We start from the raw sequence: 22,251 nt of genomic DNA, 5'->3' as shown, positions 1-22,251 counted from the left end.
ATACCTCCTCCTCTTTAAATCTCCTGTGTGTTTTCTCCTCGCTCCTCCACAGATCTCCTCGTCCTTTGAGTCTTTAAATCTCGTGTGTGTTTTCTCCTCGCTCCTCCACAGATCTCCTCGTCCTTTGAGTCTTTAAATCTCATGTGTTCTCCTCGCTCCTCCACAGATCTCCTCGTCCTTTGAGTCTTTAATTCTCATATTTTCTCCTCGCTCCTCCGCAGATCTCCTCGTCCTTTGAGTCTTTAAATCTCGTGTGTTTTCTCCTCGCTCCTCCGCAGATCTCCTTGTCCTTTGAGTCTTTAAATCTCATGTGTGTGTTCTCCTCGCTCCTCTGCAGATCTCCTTGTCCTTTGAGTCTTTAAATCTCCTGTGTTTTCTCCTCGCTCCTCCACAGATCTCCTCGTCCTTTGAGTCTTTAAATCTCATGTGTGTGTTCTCCTCGCTCCTCTGCAGATCTCCTTGTCCTTTGAGTCTTTAAATCTCCTGTGTTTTCTCCTCGCTCCTCCACAGATCTCCTTGTCCTTTGAGTCTTTAAATCTCCTGTGTTTTCTCCTCGCTCCTCCACAGATCTCCTCGTCCTTTGAGTCTTTAAATCTCATGTGTTCTCCTCGCTCCTCCACAGATCTCCTCGTCCTTTGAGTCTTTAATTCTCATATTTTCTCCTCGCTCCTCCGCAGATCTCCTCGTCCTTTGAGTCTTTAAATCTCCTGTGTTTTCTCCTCGCTCCTCCACAGATCTCCTCGTCCTTTGAGTCTTTAAATCTCATGTGTTCTCCTCGCTCCTCCACAGATCTCCTCGTCCTTTGAGTCTTTAATTCTCATATTTTCTCCTCGCTCCTCCGCAGATCTCCTCGTCCTTTGAGTCTTTAAATCTCGTGTGTTTTCTCCTCGCTCCTCCGCAGATCTCCTCGTCCTTTGAGTCTTTAAATCTCATGTGTGTGTTCTCCTCGCTCCTCTGCAGATCTCCTTGTCCTTTGAGTCTTTAAATCTCCTGTGTTTTCTCCTCGCTCCTCCACAGATCTCCTTGTCCTTTGAGTCTTTAAATCTCCTGTGTTTTCTCCTCGCTCCTCCGCAGATCTCCTCATCCTTTGAGTCTTTAAACCTCCTGTGTTCTCCTCGCTCCTCCACAGATCTCCTCGTCCTTTGAGTCTTTAAATCTCATGTGTTCTCCTTGCTCCTCTGAAGATCTCCTCGTCCTTTGAGTCTTTAAATCTCATGTGTTCTCCTCGCTCCTCCACAGATCTCCTCGTCCTTTGAGTCTTTAAATCTCGTGTGCGTTTTCTCCTCGCTCCTCCGCAGATCTCCTCGTCCTTTGAGTCTTTAAATCTCATGTGTTCTCCTCGCTCCTCCACAGATCTCCTCGTCCTTTGAGTCTTTAAATCTCGTGTGCGTTTTCTCCTCGCTCCTCCGCAGATCTCCTCGTCCTTTGAGTCTTTAAATCTCCTGTGTTTTCTCCTCGCTCCTCCACAGATCTCCTCGTCCTTTGAGTCTTTAAATCTCGTGTGTTTTCTCCTCGTTCCTCCGCAGATCTCCTCGTCCTTTGAGTCTTTAAATCTCGTGTGTGTTTTCTCCTCGCTCCTCCACAGATCTCCTCGTCCTTTGAGTCTTTAAATCTCATGTGTTCTCCTCGCTCCTCCGCAGATCTCCTCATCCTTTGAGTCTTTAAATCTCCTGTGTTTTCTCCTCGCTCCTCCGCAGATCTCCTCGTCCTTTGAGTCTTTAAATCTCGTGTGTTTTCTCCTCGCTCCTCCACAGATCTCCTCGTCCTTTGAGTCTTTAAATCTCGTGTGTTTTCTCCTCGTCCTTTGAGTCTTTAAATCTCGTGTGTTTTCTCCTCGCTCCTCCGCAGATCTCCTCGTCCTTTGAGTCTTTAATTCTCATATTTTCTCCTCGCTCCTCCGCAGATCTCCTCGTCCTTTGAGTCTTTAATTCTCATATTTTCTCCTCGCTCCTCCGCAGATCTCCTCGTCCTTTGAGTCTTTAATTCTCATATTTTCTCCTCGCTCCTCCACAGATCTCCTCGTCCTTTGAGTCTTTAAATCTCGTGTGTGTTTTCTCCTCGCTCCTCCGTAGATCTCCTCGTCCTTTGAGTCTTTAAATCTCATGTTTTCTCCTCGCTCCTCCACAGATCTCCTCGTCCTTTGAGTCTTTAAATCTCCTGTGTTTTCTCCTCGCTCCTCCGCAGATCTCCTCGTCCTTTGAGTCTTTAAATCTCATGTTTTCTCCTCGCTCCTCCGCAGATCTCCTCGTCCTTTGAGTCTTTAAATCTCGTGTGTGTTCTCCTCGCTCCTCCACAGATCTCCTCGTCCTTTGAGTCTTTAATTCTCATATTTTCTCCTCGCTCCTCCGCAGATCTCCTCGTCCTTTGAGTCTTTAAATCTCGTGTGTTTTCTCCTCGTTCCTCCGCAGATCTCCTCGTCCTTTGAGTCTTTAAATCTCGTGTGTTTTCTCCTCGCTCCTCCGCAGATCTCCTTGTCCTTTGAGTCTTTAAACCTCTTGTGTTCTCCTCGCTCCTCCGCAGATCTCCTCGTCCTTTGACTCCATGGATCCGTTCGGCACAGGTCAGATGCTGCCCCCGCTCCAGGTGCCTCAGCCTCAGACTCAGACCACCATCGTCCCGCCGCTCAAGAAACCTCCGAAGTGGATCCGGCGACCCGTGGGGGCCTCGTTCGGGGTGAGCTCACGCCTCCTGCTCGTGCGAAACAAAACCACACGGGCTAAAAAGTCCAGTCGTCTCACAGAACGAACTCACGATGCCAAAAAGTGAACACAGAATTTTAGAAACGTAAAACCCTGCGTGTATTTTAGATCAGAGGCGTCAAAGTCATTTTCACCGAGGGCCACATCAGCAAAATGTCCGCCATCGAGGGCCAGGTGTGACTGAGCGGCAGGATAAACGTCACTAAACGTAAACAACTCTTTCCGTATTTATTACTTATTCACGTGTCAGTTTATCAGAGGATACACAGTTACAGACATTTTTAAAAGTGTGTGGCTAACATTTGCACACTTGGCTCCGTGTTTGGAGTCAAAATGCCGACGTAGACCGTTTCTCTTTCACAACTGCCTTTCACAACACAAAAAACATGCAGGTTTTTCTCCTTGAAGCACAAACTTGTATTCACCTTCACCTTTTTTTGAAACGGCCTTAAATTCCTACAATTTTCCTCTTCCTGAACATTTTTGGATCATTATTTGCAAATATTTCTCATTTCCACTTGTTGGGATAATCTAATTAGTTTATGGTTAATGTACGCAGCATAGATTTATTTTAAAATGACAGTCATGCCTTTTAATTTACTTTCTCGCAGGCCGCATAAAATGACATGGCGGGCCGCATTTGGCCCCCGGGCCTTGAGTTCGACGCACATGTTTTAGTGCGTTTACTTTTAAAGGTCCCATATTACACGATCTGTTCTGTTTCCTCGTCACAGACCTGGAGTTGTGTTTTTTTGTTTCATTCACACACGTTTAACACACACAAACACAAACTGAACATTTAGGCTGAGTTCTTCTCTCAAACTGAAAACACTCTGTTCCACCTTGTGATGTCACGAAGTGGTAGTTTTCAAGCGAACAGCTCCTTTTACCTTTAGTTCGGTCGAGTTAAGTGGAGCTGAAATGATCCAGATGATTCTAGTGAAGGTGGAGTTTAAAAACACAGCGGAGCACTTCCTGTATCACCACATGATGACATCACAAGGTGGAACAGAGCGTTTTCAGCCTAAATCTGCAGGGTTTGTGCGTTAAACGTGTGCGAAAGAAGCAAAAAAATGCACCTCCAGGTCTGTTTTTGACGCGTTAACGGCGTTGGAACACGACTTAACGCTCACACGAGTTCATTTTGCGTAATACGAGACCTTTAAATTCTATTACCGTAAAAATATGGGACTAAAGAGCTCACCTGAATATGAGCCGCACCTGCTAAATTTGAAAAGAAAGTCCATTTTGTCCGTATATAAGCGGCGCCTGAATATGAGCCGCAGGTTTTCATATTGTAACGTGAGATATTTACACAGAAAGACGCTGCACGGACACGCTTTTTTTAAACTGTGACTGAAGATTGGCACCGACACGACATCAACACGGGGTGAATATACCTGCAGGTTTAGAAAATAAAGCTGCACCAACACGGGCGTCTGCTTTTATTTCCTTTTGTCGTCTTTTTACATCGACCGAGTTGGATTCATTGATGCCGAGCTCACGTGCAGCGGCTCTATTTCCTTCTTTATCTTAAAAACTGCATCGTGTCCGTTTCTTCGTGTGTTTTTCCGCAAAATGACAGTTACAAAAATCAAAACTAGTGAATTCTCTGTCTCACTTTTACGTTTACAGCTGGAGAGCGCCCCCCGGTGGCCATTATCCAGTAAAATTCTATAAATAAGCTTCAGAACGTGGGGGAAAGTCACGGCTTATAGTCCCAAATTTACGGTAGATGTCCCTGTTCTGTTTTGTCTCTCAGTTTGGGGGGAAGTTGGTGACGTTCGAGTGCCCAAAGCTGCCGCCGGGTCAGAGTCCTCAGTCTGTGCCCAGGCAGGTGCACCTCAGCCAGGTCACCACCGAGACGGAGTTCCTGCAGAGATCCAGAGAGCTCCAGACGGCTCTGCAGACCGGAGCGTTCAACAGCTACTGCCAGAGCAAGATCCAAGAGGCCAAGAGCGATGCCGAGCAGGACATCTGGAAGTTTCTCCTGGTCAGACGAACACTGAAACACCACAGAAACTTAAACATCAAAAATCTGTTATTTTACAGATGTTAGACTTTAATCTGAGCTTTATTTTAATAATTAACTGTAAAGAACTGATGTATCTGAACTACAACAGATGAGCTGATTTGTGCTGTTAAACTTAGCATTAGCATTAGCATTAGCCAACAGCTTTCCAGTTCACTCTTGCCTTTTTGTGTAAAATCAAACTACTGAGCTGCTTCATTTGTGACCGTGTCTGTACGTAAATGTATTTTTTTTCCAGGTTAATTTTGAAGATGAAGCTCGTATCAAGTTCCTCAGACTTTTGGGATTCAGCAAAGACGATCTGGAGTTAAAGGTGCGCTCACTTTAACATGAACCCTTTAAAAAACATAACACATGGTTTGAAGTTATTACCATAGACTGTACTGTATGTGTAAACGGACACGGCTAACCTGTTAGCCACCGCGCTCCAAATGAGAAGTGAGTCTGTCTGACTCCATCCACTCAGATTCACTGTCTATTAAAAACTGTCCCCTCTGTCCTCTCTCTGTCTCTGCTGCTTCAGACTCATTTTGGTCTTAAATGTTTTCATATTAACCCTCTACATGATCCTGGGGTTTATTATTTTTTTATTATTATTATTAGGCCCGAGCCCCTACAGGGCGTAGGGCCTATTGCTTCCGCAACGATGAGTGCGAAGCACTCATCGTTGCAGACTGTCTTCACGAAGTTGCGCGCGAAGCGCGCAACTTCGTGGCAGCACCGCGACCTTACACAGACTCCTGTGTCCTAGCAACCCATGCCGTAGGCATGGGTTTGCATATTTGTTGTTGCTAGCATGTCAGCGTCAACATCGAGTCAATGGGCGAAGCCCATTGACTCGATGTTGACGCTGACATGCGTTAACAGGAGTCAATAGGAGGAGCCGTCCCCCATCGCCCCCTGCACAGACTCCTGTGTCCTAGCAACCCATGCCGTAGGCATGGGACATGCATATTTGTTCTTGCTAGCATGTCAGCGTCAACATTGAGTCAATGGGCGAAGCCCATTGACTCAATGTTGACGCTGACGCAGCGCGAAGCGCTAATGTCCCCAAACACACTCCTGGCATCGAGCCCTATCCAAGCCCCCATGCCGCAGGCATGGGCCATACTTGTTACTGCTAAAATGAATGGAAGTCAATGGGAGGTCAATGGCGGACCCCGATGCCATGGCGAATGACGAGCGCGTTAGCGCTCGTCATTCGCTATTGACCCCACGGTAACGTGGGGAAGGTCGAGAGCTTTCAAAAAACGTATGATATGTGTTTCTAATGTTATCGGATATATTGTTTTTGCTAAAAATATTATTATTTTTATTTTTTTTTTTTTTTCTTCTTTCTTCTGCACTTTGAGCAGGAATTTGACCCCCTGAACATATTCAAAAACTCACCAAATTTTGCCCAAAATTCAGGTCTGCCGAAAAATTTATTTTTTTATGTGGTGCATCATTGGGCATAAAAAAATGGCGCGGCAGCGCCCCCTGATAAAGTCAAAATACATTGCGTCAATGGGAGACGTCCCGATGTCAACTTTGCCGTAGAGCCACGAAATTCGGTACACGCATTCTTCAAGTGATGCCCCAAAAAAAAGATTATTATGGCCACGCCCTCTGACGCACCGGAAGTCGGCCATCTTGGATTGAAAATTCCAAAATGCCGACTCAGCGTTTTCGCTGACGTCGCATTTTCATCAACTCCTCTGAAGGCGCTTCACCTGCAGGGCTGAAATTCACTGTACATCATCTAGACAAGTGGGGCATCAAAAGTTATCCAATTTATGATGATCCCTATTACGGTTTCCGTGCGGCGAAGCCGCAAAATTCCATCGGAATTTTTGCAATTTTCAAAAGTCAAAATTTGCTCCCGTTTGCGCATGCAAAGTCCGATTTTGGTCAAATTCAAATCAGTTGTAAAACTTTCGGGCCTAAAGCTACTCATTATGACAGAATTTAAATTGGCGCGATAGCGCCCCCTACAGAACATCTAATATATTTGTATGGAGGTCCGAAAATTTAGTTTTCCCAAATGTTACCAAATTTGACACAAAATTCCATTGGGTCATCCCAATCAATAAAGTCAATCAGACGTATGTCGTTTTATGCACCGTGTTGCCATGGCGATGCGTCAAACTGCCAATGTTATCCTAATGGGAATCTTCACAATTTTTCCCATTCATGGGAAAAATATTAGTTTCTTGGATTAATGTCAAATTTGGCACAATGACTCTTCATGTCATCCTGATCAAAAAAGTCAATCAGACCCAAGTCATATTTTTCACTGGGTTGCCATGGTGATGTGCGAAAGCGCACATGTTATCCTAATGGGAAAATTTCCACATTTTCGTAGATTTCAAAGTCTTATAACGTCTTATTATCGTCAACGACGAACATAAAATTTGGCACAGTGATTCTTCAGGTCATCCCCGTCAAAAAAGTCTGGGGGGCCAAGTTTGTATTTTGCACGGTGTTGCCATGGCGATGCCTGGAAAACCCATGTTGTTGCATTTTGTGCATCAGCACAAATTGACTTGTTTGGTGACAAGTGCAGCCCAAAGTCGCAATAAAAAAGGGACAAGTGGCGCGTTAGCGCCACCCACAGGGAGTGCGGGGCCGGCCTAGTGCGAAGCACGGCCCGCGAGGGCCGTTCGATGCCGCTTGCGGCTTTAATTTTTTATATTATTATTATTATTATTTTTTTTTTTTTTTTATTTATTTATTTATTTATTTTAGTTATTTTGAGGTTGTTGGGTTTTTTTAGTTTAGTTTTTTTTTCTTTTTTTGTTATTTTGAAGTTGTTTTTTTAGTTATATTCTTTTTTTGTTATTTTGAGTTTGTTTTTTGAAAACTGTGTCCTCTCTCTCTCTGCTGCTTCAGACTCGTTTTGGTCTTAAATGTTTTCATATTAACCCTCTACATGATCCTGGGGTTAATTTTTTTTTATTTTTTATTGTTTTTTATTTTATTTTATTTTTTATATATATATATATTTTTTTTTTTTAATTTTAGTTATTTTTGATTTAGTTTTTTTTTGTTTTTGTTTTTTTTGTTTGTTTTTTTTTTTTTATTTTGAGTTTATTTGTTTATTTGTTTTTTGTTATTTTGAAGTTGTTTTTTTAGTTATATTCTTTTTTTGTTATTTTGAGTTTGTGTCCTCTGTCCCCTCTCTCTGTCTCTGCTGCTTCAGACTCATTCTGGTCTTAAATGTTCGTATTAACCCTCTACATGATCCTGGGGTTTTTATTTCACTATTGTGTCCACTTCTTTATACAGTCTGTGGTTTTGACTAATAAATGTAAATATATTTATCAGATTTCCAAGTGTCTGGGGCGAAACTACCAGGCGAACGGACACGGCGTCGACGCCAAAGACCTAGCGGAGAAAATGCTGCAGCTCTCCTCTGAGGTCTGTGTCCTACGATTGTTTCTGTACTTAGAAAAGTGCGATGTTTGTCAATCCTTAGATTTTTATAAACGCGTCTTTGTTTTTCAGAGATCGGAGGATGCCGATGCTGCGGCTACAACCTCAGGCTCAGTGTCACCCGCAGATTTCTTCAGCCAAACTCCAAAACAGACGACCAACTTTCAGATCCCGGTTTCATGCGGTAAAACATCTGATCTAGTTTAGTCACAAAAGCAACAGTTGAATTTTGAAAAGTTACTACAGAAAATGATGTTTAAGACGTTCAAAACCCCTTAACAGCCTGTCGACGCACACTCCACATTCTTACTACTCAGTGTGGCTGAAGTGTCTTGCCTTAGGACACAATGACAGTTTCCTCTCGAGCACTGCTGCCCCCCTGTGGCGCCTGGTGTTCCCTGCGGTCCAAGTCCTGCCCAGGCTCAGCCCTCTTTGCCCTCTTTTAGCTTCAGCCGAGGAGTTTGCCCCCCTAAAGCTCGGTCGTGTGACATTTGAACATGTCAGTATAAAAATGTGCCACTCAAAACTTAATATTCTTTTTTCTTCACGTGAAAAGTCCTCAAAATGGCGCCTTTGAACAGGAAGCTCAAGCACATGAACAGTAGTGGAAGAAGTAAAATGTACTTAAAGAGTAAAAAGTACAAAATATTTGAGCTGAATTTTGTTCAACAGAAACGACCGAATAAATGGTTTCTAGTTTTTATTTGAAAAAACAAAAATAAACATTCTGAACGTGTTAAAAATAAACAGCAGGTCTCAAACTATAATAAAAGTACTTGTTACTTTTCAGTCCTGTTCAGAAATGTAGTGGAGTAGAAAGTACAGACACTGCTCTCAAATGTACTGAAGTAAAAGTAAAAAGTACAGTACCAGTTATTGTGATTATTTTATTTTTTATTTGTTTGTGTTTATTTTATTTATTCCTGAAGGCTTTTTTCATCTATCGTCCTGACGTTTTTTGTTTTTTTTTTCCATCTTGTAAACCATTTCTTGTTCCAGACACAGACGGTTTGATCAGTCAGGCGCTGCTGGTGGGAAACTTCGAGGGAGCGGTGGATTTGTGTTTGAACGACGGCAGATACGCGGAGGCCATTTTGTTGGCGATCAGCGGAGGAGAGGAGCTGCTGAAGAAGACGCAGCAGAAGTATCTGAGCAAACAGAAGAACAGCGTGTCTATGGTGAGACCAAACGGTACGGAGCCGTCTCTCGTGGTCGTAGCGTCTTAACGACCCCGTGTCTCTGCCGTCCTCAGCTCATCTCGTCAGTGGTGACCCAAAATTGGAGGGACATCGTGGAGAGCTGCGAGCTGGACAACTGGAAAGAGGCTCTGGCCGCTCTGCTGACCTACGCACATCCGGAAGACTTCGCCCACCTCTGCGGTACTTTACACACACGTTATGTTTGCAAATATGTGGAAACGAACCGCACTTTTGATCGTTTTGGAATTAAAGTAGAGCGGACTAAAGTGGGACTGGAGCGGGACTGGAGCGGGGACTGGAGCGGGACTGGAGCGGGACTGGAGCGGGACTGGAGCGGGGCTAGAGCGGGACTAGAGCGGGACTAGAGCGGGACTGGAGTGGGGCCAGAGCGGGACTGGAGCGGGGACTGGAGCGGGACTGGAGCGGGACTGGAGCGGGACTGGAGCGGGGCTAGAGCGGGACTAGAGCGGGACTAGAGCGGGACTAGAGCGGGACTGGAGTGGGGCCAGAGCGGGACTGGAGCGGGACTGGAGCGGGGACTGGAGCGGGGACTGGAGCGGGGACTGGAGCGGGGACTGGAGCGGGGACTGGAGCGGGGACTGGAGCGGGGACTGGAGCGGGGGCCGGAGCGGGGCCGGAGCGGGGCCGGAGCGGGGCCGGAGCGGGGCCGGAGCGGGACTAAAGTGGGACTAAAGTGGGACTAAAGTGGGACTAAAGTGGGACTAAAGTGGGACCGGAGCGGGACTAAAGCAGGACTAGAGCGGGGCCGGAGCGGGGCCGGAGCGGGGCCGGAGCGGGGCCGGAGCGGGGCCGGAGCGGGGCCAGAGCGGGGCCAGAGCGGGGCCAGAGCGGGGCCAGAGCGGGGCCAGAGCGGGGCCAGAGCGGGGCCAGAGCGGGGCCAGAGCGGGGCCAGAGCGGGGCCAGAGCGTGGCCAGAGCGGGAGTTAAAAGATGAAGTAGTAACTTGTTAAGCACCGTTTAGTCCTGTGTCTGTGGAGTTTACAGAGCGACCCCAGACACAGGGAGAACATGCAAACAGCTCCTCTATTTAAAGACGAGCTTAAGGTCTAGAGATGTGTCCAGTGCTCCTGACACGTTTAACCCAGAGACACTGAAGGACACATGCAGAGGACACATTACGTTACAGGGACAGTGACGTGGACATGTGGGGTATCGTTCCATCTGTTTGCACGTTCTCCGCAGACACACTGGGCGCTCGTCTGGAGGCGGAGCAGACGGAGAAGCGCTGTCTTCAGGCCTGTCTCTGTTACATTTGCTCTGGAAACATCGAGAAGCTGGTGGAGTGTTGGGCGCAGCACCGAGACTGCTCCTCCCCCCTGGGCCTGGAGGTGAGGACAGACCCGTGAATACAGTTTAATTTAACCAGTCACACGTTAAGACGCACGATGCACAAGATTATGATTTACATTTAGTCTTTTACGGTTTATAGATGTATTGATGATAGATTCCAGCTTCAACCTTTTCTGACCTTTTTATGATGACACTCCTAAGTTTTAAGTTGCATTACGGAACGTTTCCAGGCCCTGTGCTTTTAACAGTTTGTCTCCATTGAAATAGACGAGTTAAATGCCATACTGTGGAACATTACAGGCGAAACCGTAACATCTCCACGGAGACAAGCACGTGGCAGCACTTTTAACCTTTATGATTGCGTATTAAAGTTACAAACGCGCTCTGTTGTGTTTATTCCAATAATCTGATTCTGTAACCGTCTCTCCAGGATCTCGTGGAGAAGGTCATGATGCTGCGAAAGTCCATCGAGCGTCTCAGAAACGGCGAAGTCTCGGTCCAGAGCCCGATCCTGGCCGACAAACTCACGCGCTACGCCGGCATCCTGGCAGCAGAGGGCAGTCTCTCCATCGCCGCGGCCTACCTGCCGGAGAACTCCGAGGAGGTACGGAGCGTCCTGTGACGTGCACGAGGACGCCACGCTCCGTCCTTCTGCTGCGTTTAGGTTTACTGGGTGGACCTGGTTTTGCTGTGTTCTGCCCTTTAGCTTGGGTTTGTAGATGAAGTGAACAGGGCCATATTGCTGCTGTTGTGTCTTTGGGCATGACCTTGTAAATCGTCTCCTCTTGTGAGTGACGGGCTTCCCCTGGGGCGTGCGTGGCTCATGTAACACCGCCCCGTAACTGTTTGCTCGCTGAACACAACACTTTTCACACATTTAATCCTCTGCTGGTTCCTGTTTCTCTTCAGATCAGTATCAAGATGCTCAAAGATCGTCTGTTCCACGCTCAGGGAGAGGGAACGCCCAACTACTCCTCCAGACCCAACCAGCCCGCAGCCAAACCCGCCCCGGCCCCCGCCCCTCAGCCCTCTGCGCCCAAAGCACACACCATGGTACAGTCGATAAACTCATGTCTGCTCTAGTTTTGTTTTAAATCACTGTTGTTCTCCCTTTTATAGACCCTTAAAAAACAAAATTCTCACATGGAGGCAAATGTGAATTGAATATAACTGCGGAAGTCATCACAAAATCTGACAGATCAAGAGCGGATTCTAAGCTCCGTGTGAGTGATGTCAGAGCTGGGGTTAAAGACAATTGTATTTGCCTCCATCTAAAATGCGTAAAGATGTAAAAGTCATGAAAAATGTTGTATTTTCTTTCATCCTGTGTAACGTAACACAGCACTTTAAAGGGCCGTGTTACACTATTCTCTGATCTGTATCCTGGAGTTGTGTTTTGTTTCATTCTCACATGTTTAACGCACAAACCTGCAGATTTAGGCCGAGTTCTTCTCTCAAACTGAAAACACTCTGTTCCACCTTGTGATGTCATCATGTGGTGACTCCACACACCTTCACTCGAATCATTTGGATCATTTCAGCTCTACTGAACTAAAGGTAAAAGGAGATGTTTGAGTCACACTTTATTATTAGTCTGTGACGTGTGTGAATGAAACAAAACACAACTCCAGGTCTGTTTTTGAGGAGGAAACATTAGAACATGGATTAAAGCTACAAGAGTCAGGTTAGTGTAATAGAGGAGCTTTGAATAATCTGTGATCTTACTCACACTTTGAGCCCAGTTAAAGTCTTTTCTAGACTTGGTTTGGTCCTGGTCTGGTCCTTGTTTAGTCCTTGTTTAGCCCTATGGACTCTAGTCCCGCTCTCGTCCCGCTCTAGTCCCTCTCTGGCCCCGCTCTGGCCCCGCTCTGGTCCCGCTCTCGTCCCGCTCTCGTCCCGCTCTCGTCCCGCTCTGGTCCCGCTCTAGTCCCCGCTCTAGTCCCCGCTCTCGTCCCGCTCTAGTCTCCCCGCTCTAGTCTCCCCGCTCTAGTCCCCGCTCTCGTCCCGCTCTTGTCCCGCTCTCGTCCCGCTCTGGTCCCGCTCTCGTCCCGCTCTCGTCCCGCTCTCGTCCCGCTCTAGTCCCCGCTCTAGTCCCCGCTCTGGTCCCGCTCTGCTCCCGCTCTGCTCCCACTCTAGTCCCTCTCTGGTCCCGCTCTAGTCCCGCTCTGGTCCCGCTCTGGCCCTGCTCTGGTCCTGCTCTGGTCCCTCTCTGGCCCCGCTCTAGTCCCGCTCTGGTCCCGCTCTGGTCCCGCTGTAGTCCCGCTGTAGTCCCGCTGTAGTCCCGCGCTCTGGTCCCGCTCTAGTCCCCGCTCTAGTCCCCGCTCTGGTCCCGCTCTGGTCCCGCTCTGGTCCCGCTCTGGTCCCGCTCTAGTCCCGCTCTAGTCTCCGCTCTCGTCCCGCTCTAGTCCCTCTCTGGCCCCACTCTGGTCCCGCTCTAGTCCCGCTCTAGTCCCCGCTCTCGTCCCGCTCTAGTCCCTCTCTGGCCCCGCTCTAGTCCCGCTCTGGTCCCTCTCTGGCCCCGCTCTAGTCCCCACTCTGGTCCCGCTCTAGTCCCGCTCTAGTCCCCGCTCTCGTCCCGCTCTAGTCCCTCTCTGGCCCCGCTCTAGTCCCCGCTCTGGTCCCGCTCTGGTCCCGCTCTGGTCCCGCTCTGGTCCCGCTCTAGTCCCGCTCTAGTCTCCGCTCTAGTCCCGCTCTAGTCCCGCTCTAGTCTCCGCTCTCGTCCCGCTCTAGTCCCTCTCTGGCCCCGCTCTAGTCCCCACTCTGGTCCCGCTCTAGTCCCGCTCTAGTCCCCGCTCTCGTCCCGCTCTAGTCCCTCTCTGGTCCCGCTCTAGTCCCGCTCTGGTCCCTCTCTGGCCCCGCTCTCGTCCCGCTCTCGTCCCGCTCTAGTCCCGCTCTAGTCCCACTTTAGTCCCACTTTAGTCCTTATTTTCTACACTTTAAATCTGCACATGTCGTTATTTGCTCGTGTTTGTCCTTCTCTGATCCAGGGTCAGTACCAGCCGCAGCCCCCTCAGCCGCCTCAAATGCCCCAGATGCCCCAGATGCCCTCCCTCTTCACGCCTCAGTCTCCTACTTCCAACACCGGCCCAGGTCTGCCCCCTGGTGGCCTCGGGATGAACCCCTCTGCGCCTAGACAGATGAGGCCGTCCTACCCCCAGCACCCCCCTGCACCAGGTCCCACTTTTCATTCAACTATATGATTATTATGGATTATGTGACAAAAAGCTGAACAACAGGGGTCCCAGGATTGACCCCTGGGGCACCCCACAGCTCAGGGACATTTTATCTGAGACACATTTTCCAATTTCAACAAAGTACTTCCTGTTTTCTAGATGGGTAGATTTACACATTGCATTAACGAGATTCATATTTTCTCTTCCGCAGGTTTCATTCCTCAGCCGCCATTCCAGCCTCAGCCCGTGGGAGCGCCGTCCTCCTTCCCCCCTCCTCCAGGACCTAACATGCCCCCCTCCTCTATGTCAATGCCCCCCTCCTCTATGTCAATGCCCCCCTCCTCTATGTCAATGCCCCCCTCCTCTATGTCAATGCCCCCCTCGTCCCTCTCCGGCCGCCCCTCCTCTCTGTCGGGACCCCCCTCCTCGATGTCGATGCCCCCTTCTTCCATGTCTGGGCCCCCTTCGTCTCTCTCGGGACCCCTCCAACCTCCAGGCGTCCCTCCCACCGCCTTCATGCCCTCCACCTCTCTGCCCTCCGGTCCTGTAGCGCCCCCCAGCTCTCAGCCCGGAGCGCCCGTGCCCATGTACCCCGGCGCCATCCATACTCAGCAGGGACCGGCCCCCGCGATGCCCGGGGCCCCCTTCACCCCCATGGGAGCGGGGTACCCACAGGGGGGACCCGGAGCTCCTGCGGCGACCATGCCCCCTCCCCCCACAGGTCAGTCTGGGATTTTAAAGTCTGTAGTTTAATATCGTTTCATCGAGAGCCATCGGACAAGAAATGAAATGCTCAGTTTGCTTTGAGTTTAACCTGTGGTCAGTGACATCCACCCGACCTCCTGACCCCTGACCCCTGACCTGCTAACCCACCCGCAGCTCCTGACCTCTGACCTGCTAACCCACCCGCTGCTCCTGACCCCTGACCTCTGACCTGCTAACCCGCTCGCTGCTCCTGACCCCTGACCTGCTAACCCGCTCGCTGCTCCTGACCCCTGACCTGCTAACCCGCTCGCTGCTCCTGACCTCTGACCCCGACCTGCTAACCCACTCGCTGCTCCTGACCTCTGACCCCGACCTGTTAACCCACTCGCTGCTCCTGACCCCTGACCTCTGACCCGCTAACCCGCTCGCTGCTCCTGACCCCTGACCCGCTAACCCGCTCGCTGCTCCTGACCTCTGACCCCTGACCTGCTAACCCGCTCGCTGCTCCTGACCTCTGACCCCTGACCTGCTAACCCGCTCGCTGCTCCTTGTCCACTAGGCCTGGGACGATATTACAATCCGGTGTCACGATTATCACGGTCAAAATAACTGCGATTAAAGATTATATCAGGATAATGTTCTGAATATTAATAATTATAATTTCAAATAAATTATGAATAAGTTGAAAGTTTAAAGAACTGTTTTAGTCTTGTACTTTGTCATCAGCGAAAACAACTACGATCTAGAGAATACTCTGGATGAGCAGGGCCGTCAACTGGAGTTTTAAGGGTCAGGGGCAAAAAGTCTCACGAGGGCGTCCAATTCTGTCCCCTAAACCCCGGGACAGCAGACCCCTTTGTCCCCCCCGAGGACTCCCCTGTGGATAAGTCGTTTTTTCTGCACATTCTGGTGACATAACAGCGACGATCTCCATTATATAAAATGTCCCAACGATTATTGTCGATCATTTTTATCACAGTAAACGATGTTATTGTTTGTGGCCCACTGCCTGACCCCTGAACCCTGACCCTTAACCCGCCTGCAGCTCCCCGTCCTGACTCTCATTTTTCCTTTTGTACATGTAAGTGTTGTTGTGTATAATGTGGTGCTCATGTGACTTCCAGGCGTGTTCCCGTGGCTGAACTCGTCGACAGGTGACAGGTTTAGAATGAGACCGGAGTGAAAACGTGCGGGAAGTGACCAAACGACTCCAGGATCATCTCCAAATCTTACTCAAAAATAAGGGTTAGATCAGATCACGTCACCGTCTTGTATCCTGTGATGACCTGGAGTTGTGTGGTCACTTCGGAGTGTGCGGAGTGTGCGGAGCACGCTGCATCTGCTTTGATAGAACCACAGACTGTTTATATAGATGCACATAGCTAACCTGCTAGCCGCCGCCGCCAGACAGGAAGTGAACGTGTCCTCTCTCTGTCTCTGCTGCTTCAGACTCATTTTGTTCTTAAATGTTTGTATTAACCCTCTACATGATCCTGGGGTTCATTATTTTTTTGTTATTTTTAGTTGTTTTTTTGTTGTTTTTTTTACTTTTTTATTTTTGTTATTTTGCTCTTTTTTTTAGTAAATTTTGGTATTATCATTTATTTATTTATTTTTGGTTATTTTCAGGTTGGTTTTTTTAGTTTATTTTCTTTATTTTGAGTTTTTTTTATATTTTGAGGAGGTTTTTGTTTTTTTGCTTGTTTGTTTTTTTGAGTTTTTTTTTTTTTTGTAATTTTAAGTTGTTTTTTGGTTTTGTCATTTTAGTTGTTTTTTTTTGGTTTTGTTTTTTTTTTTTTTATAAACTGTGTCCTCTCTCTGTCTCTGCTGCTTCAGACTCATTTTGATCTTAAATGTTCGTATTAACCCTCTACATGATCCTTATTATCATTTATTTATTTTTGGTTATTTTCAGGTTGTCGTTTTTTTTAGTTTATTTTCTTTATTTTCTTTTTTTTTTTTAGTTTTTTTTTATATTTTGAGGTGTTTTGGGTTGTTGTTTTTTTTTTTGCTTGTTTTTTTGAGGTTTTTTTTTTTGTCATTTTAGTTTTGCTTTTTTTTTTTTTTTTTTCATTTTAGTTTTTTGTTGTTTTTTTTTAAACTGTGTCCTCTCTCTGTCTCTGCTGCTTCAGACTCATTCTGATCTTAAATGTTCGTATTAACCCTCTTCATGATCCTGGGGTTTGTATTTCTCTGTTGTGTCTGTAAATTAAAATATGAACATTAATAACAGACAAATCGGACGCTTTTCCCCAGTTCTCTTCCATTTACAGTCTGTGGTAGGACTTTATAGTGAAAGTTAGCTGCGTTCTGGAAGCGCTAACAGAGCGTCCCATAGACTTTAAAGGACGCTCTGATGCTGTCTGGATATTTTTCAGATTTGAAGGTCTTTGTGCACTTTGGCACGTATCCGCACACTGTTTATATTCTGACGTCATTTAAAAGTGTTTTTGTGTTTGTTCAGGGCCACAGGAAGGATGGAACGACCCTCCAGCCGTGAGAGGAGGGCCCAGGAAGAAGAAGGTGACTCCTAGCCCCTGACTCCTGGTCCCTGACTCCTAGCCCCTGACTCACCTGCAGCTCCCCGACCCCTGACCCCTGACCCTGGATCTTAAACTTCATGTAGTTGATAGTTAGTGCTCCCTCTGCTGGTCAGTTGGGATAAGACTTTAGTTGTATCTGTGTTCCAGGTCCCAGATAACTACACCCCTCCTGCCCCGATCACTGCTCCTGTGATGGGCTACGAGGCCCCTCAGCCCCAGGACCTCCACACACAGGTGCCTCCAGGGGCCCCCCAGGAGCCCACTGTACAGGTCTGTACACCGCCGCTTTTACAGCCTGGCAGCCAGACTGAGACTCTACAGGCTCTACAGTCTGGACATGGCAAACTCAGGTGTGAGGGGCCGGGTGTGAGGAGAGTGGGAGGGGCCGGGTGAGAGGAGAGTGGGAGGGGCCGGGTGTGAGGAGAGTGTGAGGGGCCGGGTGTGAGGAGAGTGTGAGGGGCCGGGTGTGAGGAGAGTGGGAGGGGCCGGGTGTGAGGAGAGTGGGAGGGGCCAGGTGAAGGGGAGAGTGGGAGGGGCCAGGTGAAGGGGAGAGTGGGAGGGGCCGGGTGAAGGGGAGAGTGGGAGGGGCCGGGTGACATCTGCCATCTACTGTTAAAAAAACAAAGGCTTCCTCTGTTCCCGCTGTCGTTTGCCCTCAGCTCCTGCAGCAGTTACCCGCCGAGCGCGTGGAGCAGAAGGAGATCCCCTCTGAACATTTGGTCCTGAAGTCCACGTTCGACAGTTTGGTCCAGAGGTGTCAGCTCGCGGCGGGAGACCCGGTGAGTGGCACAAATATGAGACGGCCCTCCACAAACCCGACGCAGCGTGTGTGAAGTAATGAGTCTGTTTTGATCACAGCAAACCAAGAGGAAACTGGACGACGCGGCGAAGAGGCTGGGCTCGCTCTACGACAAGCTCAGAGATCAGTCGGTAAGAATTTAAAGACGTGACATTATTTAGACCAAACTGTTCAACGTGATACTGGTTTGAGTCCAGCTGAGTCCCCTCTGACCCCTCCTGCCCTCTGACCCCTCGTCTCCTCTGACCCCTCGTCTCCTCTGACCCCTCGTCTCCTCTGACCCCTTGTCTCCTCTGACCCCTCCTGCCCTCTGACCCCTCGTCTTCTGACCTCTCGTGTGTCCGTAGCTGTCTCCTCTGACCTCTCGTGCCCTCTGACCTCTCGTGTGTCCATAGCTGTCTCCTCTGACCTCTCGTGCCCTCTGACCTCTCGTGTGTCCGTAGCTGTCTCCTCTGACCTCTCGTGCCCTCTGACCTCTCGTGTGTCCGTAGCTGTCTCCTCTGACCTCTCGTGCCCTCTGACCTCTCGTGTGTCCGTAGCTGTCTCCTCACATCTTAAACGGGCTTCATGAGATCAGTCGCTGTGTGGCGGCGCAGAGTTACCAGCGCGGTCTGGAGGTCCACACTCAGATCGTCAGCAGCAGCAACTTCAGCGAGATCTCCGGGTTCATGCCCATCCTCAAAGTCCTGATGACCATCGCCACGCGCCTCGGGGTGTAGCGGCGGGGGACGGACGCCGGGGGGCAGGCGACCACAGGGGGGCGCTCTGCCTCCAGGCCACAGTGTTAAAGTCACATGTTGTATATTTATTTCCTGTTTGTTTGTTTTTCGGCGCGGCGACACTCCGCTAAAAACACGGCAGCAAAACGGATAGAAATAATAGGAGCTCAAATGACTTAAAGGTTCATTACGGAACTTTTCTGCCGCCCTGGAGATTGAGATTTGCTCGGAATGTCCCGCAGTCCGGCATTTACCCGTCTCGCTTCATTGTTATCATTTCAAAATCCCGCGTGTCGATTTGGCGTACGGTTTAAATCAGATGCCCTACCTCCTTTTTTTTTTTTTTTTTTTTTTTAATGTAACTTCGTCGATGGAGCGTTGCCGCCATGGAGACGTGACCGCTCTGCTGGGAATGTTCCGCAGTACGGCATTAACGCCCGACCGCCTCTCCACAGAGCTGACCCGTAACCTCGCCCGGCGTCGCCCCCCACGCGTTTGAGTTTAACGCCGTACTGCGGGACGTCGCGAGTGAAGCGGTGACATCTCCGCGGAAACGAGCAGAAAGGTTACGTAGTGTGTCTTTAACTTGTTTAGATTTTTATTTTCTTTTTGTATTTTGTACGTTTGCGTTTGCAGAACTTTGAAAAACAAAAAAAATAAATGTGGGAAGTAATAATAGAATAAATATTATGGATCGAGACTGTGGTGAGTTTAAGATGAAGTGAATGTATTTTGATTGTTTTTGTTTCATTTTAAGTACAGCCCTGGTTTGGAATAAGCACATTTATACAACTCGGGGCAGAGGGCGGAGCAGAGGGCGGAGTCAATATTAAAGTGGCACAACAGTTTATCCGTGTCATTTTAAAGCGTCCTCTGATCTGCTCTAATGTTGCTCACACACAGACCTAGAGTTGTGTTTTGTTTCATTCTCACACGTTTAACACACAAACCCTTCTTCTCTCAGACTGAAAACGCTCTGTTCCACCTTGTGATGTCATCGTGTGGTGATACAGGAAGTGCTCCACTGTGTTTTTAAACTCACACACCTTCATTTATAGAATCATTTGGCTCGTTTCAGTCCTGGAGTCGTCTCTTATCTCGACTGAACTCAAGATAAAAGTGGGAGGAGTTCACTTGAAAACTCCCACTTGATGACATCACAAGGTGGAACAGACTTGTAGATGTCACAGACTAATAATAAAGAGTGAGTCAAACATGTGAATGAAACAAAACACAACTCCAGTGTGTGTTTGAGGAGGACACAGTGTTAGAACATGACTGAAACTATTTGGTTTGAATTGGCTCGTGGATTATAAACACATTTTAAATCAGATGCCCTTCCTCCGACTTTGACACTGTCCATTTATTGCGTCTTAATAAATACAAAGTCTTAACACGATAAAAATCTTTACAACATGATGCAGTTTAAAGGTAAAACCACTTTTTTGTCACATTTTGTTGTTTCTAAACCTCATGTCTGACACGTTTAAGCCGGATGCCCTCCCTGAGCTCAGAGGTGCTGATGTTAAAATTCTCAAATAACAAAAGCGACAGAATCAGAAACGAGGAAAGAAACTAAAACAAAACAAATGACTGCAACTTTATCTGTGGATGAAACATTTTACAAATAAAAGTGGATTTTTACAAACTTCAAATCAGTGAAAGTTTTATTGGCCCACGACAGAAAAGTACTACAACTACTACAACTACAACTACTACTACTACTACTACTACTACTACTGCTACTACTACTGCTACTACTACTACTACTACTACTACTACTACTACTACTGCTACTACAACTACTACTACTGCTACTGCTACTACAACAACTATTACTACTATTACTACTACGGCTACTACTACTGCTATTACTACTACTACTATTACTACGGCTACTACTACTGCTACTACTACTACTGCTACTACTACTGCTACTACTACTACTACTGCTACTACAACAACTACTTTTACTACTACTACTACTACAACTACTACTGCTACTACAACTATTACTACTACTGCTACTACTACTACTACTGTTCACTCTGCTCATTTAAAAACATTAATCTGGAGGTGAATATATTAAACACGTTACATTATACTGCTGTTTCTGTTTGAAATACTGTCATACACCAGTGTGTGTACATGCACACACACACACACACCCCCACACACACACACACACACACACACACACACACAGGGGGCGAGTGCGCTGCCCGAGGACACAACGACTTCATTCACCTGTGGGAATCACAACCAATGATATTTCTGTGCAGAGCTGGAGTCGAACAGGATGAATGGAGGAGGATCCTGTTGGTGACGCCATTCTGACATTTAACTCAGTTCTAACACGACTTCAGACTGAACACAACAGAACAGCAGGTTTCAGAACATTCTAAAGGACAAGGGCTTCACAGAGATGGACATGAGCACAGGGACAAACAACTATTCAAAACTATATACTGTGTCTTTTCAGGGGTCAAAAGTCCTCAAAATGGCGCCTGTATTAATAAAGTGAAACAATAATGTCCCATTGAGAGGGGCACATGTAAAATGGCTCTAGTCACGTGGCAGAGTCTGTGGAGGACATAGAGACAAAGTCCATGAGTCCAATATATGTGTCCAACTGATCAGGTACAACATTTGTGTATTTGTCTTTTGAATAATCCTTTTAAGACAGAACATGTGTCTTAACGGTGGGTGTAGCGGACCAAAGACGTGCAGGACTCGGGACAGGTTTACAGTGTTTTATTTACAGGTAGTGAAAGGTTCAGTCTTAATAGTTCATGTAACACACACACACACACACACACAGGGAGCAGGGAGCGGGAGGCGAACCAGACAGGAGTGGTGCAGAGCAGGGACGGGAAACCAGGACCAAGACGAGGACAGGATCAGGATGAGACCAGAGCAAGCCAGGCAGAGATGTCCAGAGCGAGCAAGAAGACAGCCAGGGGCGGAGCAGGGCCAGGGAAGACCCAGCAGGGATAGTCCAGAGAGCGGGACACGGGGCCGGAGACGGGAAGCAAGCCGGACACCAAGACGGGACAGGAGGAAAGGCAGTGAGGAGGACTGTACCGGAGCTGGAGCACAGAGGCAGGAGCAGGGACGAGCGAGAGCAGGAATCCGGTAAGTAACGGGCGGACAGGCAACACAAATACAAAGCTAGGCTGAGGCATATACGTTGACACGTGGACGGTCTGGCTCCGAGTGTCTTCTGCCGAGCCCTCATATACTCAGCAGCAGGTGGGGGTAAATACGCTGGTGCGCTCCAGGTGCGTGCGGGAGGAGTGAGGAACTCCGCCCAGCTCCAGGCAGACAGGTAGGGGAGGGGGAAGAACACAGGAGGACAGACAATGCAGGATCATGACATTAAAAGACTTTATTTTCCAATTCAATCTTGTCAAAATATCAGTCAGGCTTTAGAAAAAAACTGCATAGTTACAGCTGCTATGAAGGTGATAAATGATATTTGTGTTGCTCTTGACAAGAAATAATATTGTGCATCACTTTTTATTGATCTGTCAAAAGCATTTGATACTGTCGATCATGTTTTAAAGAGAAGACTTCAGTCAGGACTGTCAGAGCAAGCAGTTGATTGGCAACAGTGGCTCAGTGGTTGAGTGTTGGTCCCAACCCGAACATCAGAGGA

At 47.9% G+C, this 22,251-nt stretch overlaps 1 protein-coding gene across 3 annotated transcripts in view; it reads left to right on the top strand.

Annotated features, from left to right (window-relative positions):
- The window catches only part of sec31b (SEC31 homolog B, COPII coat complex component), a 29,125-nt gene extending 9,498 nt beyond the window's left edge, over window positions 1-19,627 (top strand). For 2 of the 3 annotated variants that reach the window (XM_055229691.1, XM_055229692.1), the window contains 18 exons: window positions 2,521-2,673; window positions 4,462-4,692; window positions 4,970-5,044; window positions 8,038-8,130; window positions 8,218-8,329; window positions 9,145-9,323; window positions 9,398-9,524; window positions 10,547-10,692; window positions 11,085-11,258; window positions 11,564-11,707; window positions 13,642-13,828; window positions 14,039-14,548; window positions 15,657-15,686; window positions 16,997-17,055; window positions 17,223-17,345; window positions 17,735-17,854; window positions 17,934-18,005; window positions 18,414-19,627. In XM_055229691.1, the coding sequence (XP_055085666.1) occupies window positions 2,521-2,673; window positions 4,462-4,692; window positions 4,970-5,044; window positions 8,038-8,130; window positions 8,218-8,329; window positions 9,145-9,323; window positions 9,398-9,524; window positions 10,547-10,692; window positions 11,085-11,258; window positions 11,564-11,707; window positions 13,642-13,828; window positions 14,039-14,548; window positions 15,657-15,686; window positions 16,997-17,055; window positions 17,223-17,345; window positions 17,735-17,854; window positions 17,934-18,005; window positions 18,414-18,593 (2,715 nt within the window). In that variant the 3' untranslated portion in view covers window positions 18,594-19,627. The remainder of the gene's footprint in view (window positions 1-2,520; window positions 2,674-4,461; window positions 4,693-4,969; window positions 5,045-8,037; window positions 8,131-8,217; window positions 8,330-9,144; window positions 9,324-9,397; window positions 9,525-10,546; window positions 10,693-11,084; window positions 11,259-11,563; window positions 11,708-13,641; window positions 13,829-14,038; window positions 14,549-15,656; window positions 15,687-16,996; window positions 17,056-17,222; window positions 17,346-17,734; window positions 17,855-17,933; window positions 18,006-18,413) is intronic. The other variant, XM_033984326.2, reaches the window with a different exon arrangement.
- Window positions 19,628-22,251: the final 2,624 nt, after the last annotated feature.

This window comes from Periophthalmus magnuspinnatus, chromosome 19 (assembly GCF_009829125.3).
Source record: "Periophthalmus magnuspinnatus isolate fPerMag1 chromosome 19, fPerMag1.2.pri, whole genome shotgun sequence".
Lineage (NCBI taxonomy): Eukaryota > Metazoa > Chordata > Actinopteri > Gobiiformes > Gobiidae > Periophthalmus > Periophthalmus magnuspinnatus.
The sequence above is the reverse complement of the archived record's forward strand: the minus strand, read 5'-3'. Positions and strand labels throughout refer to the sequence as shown.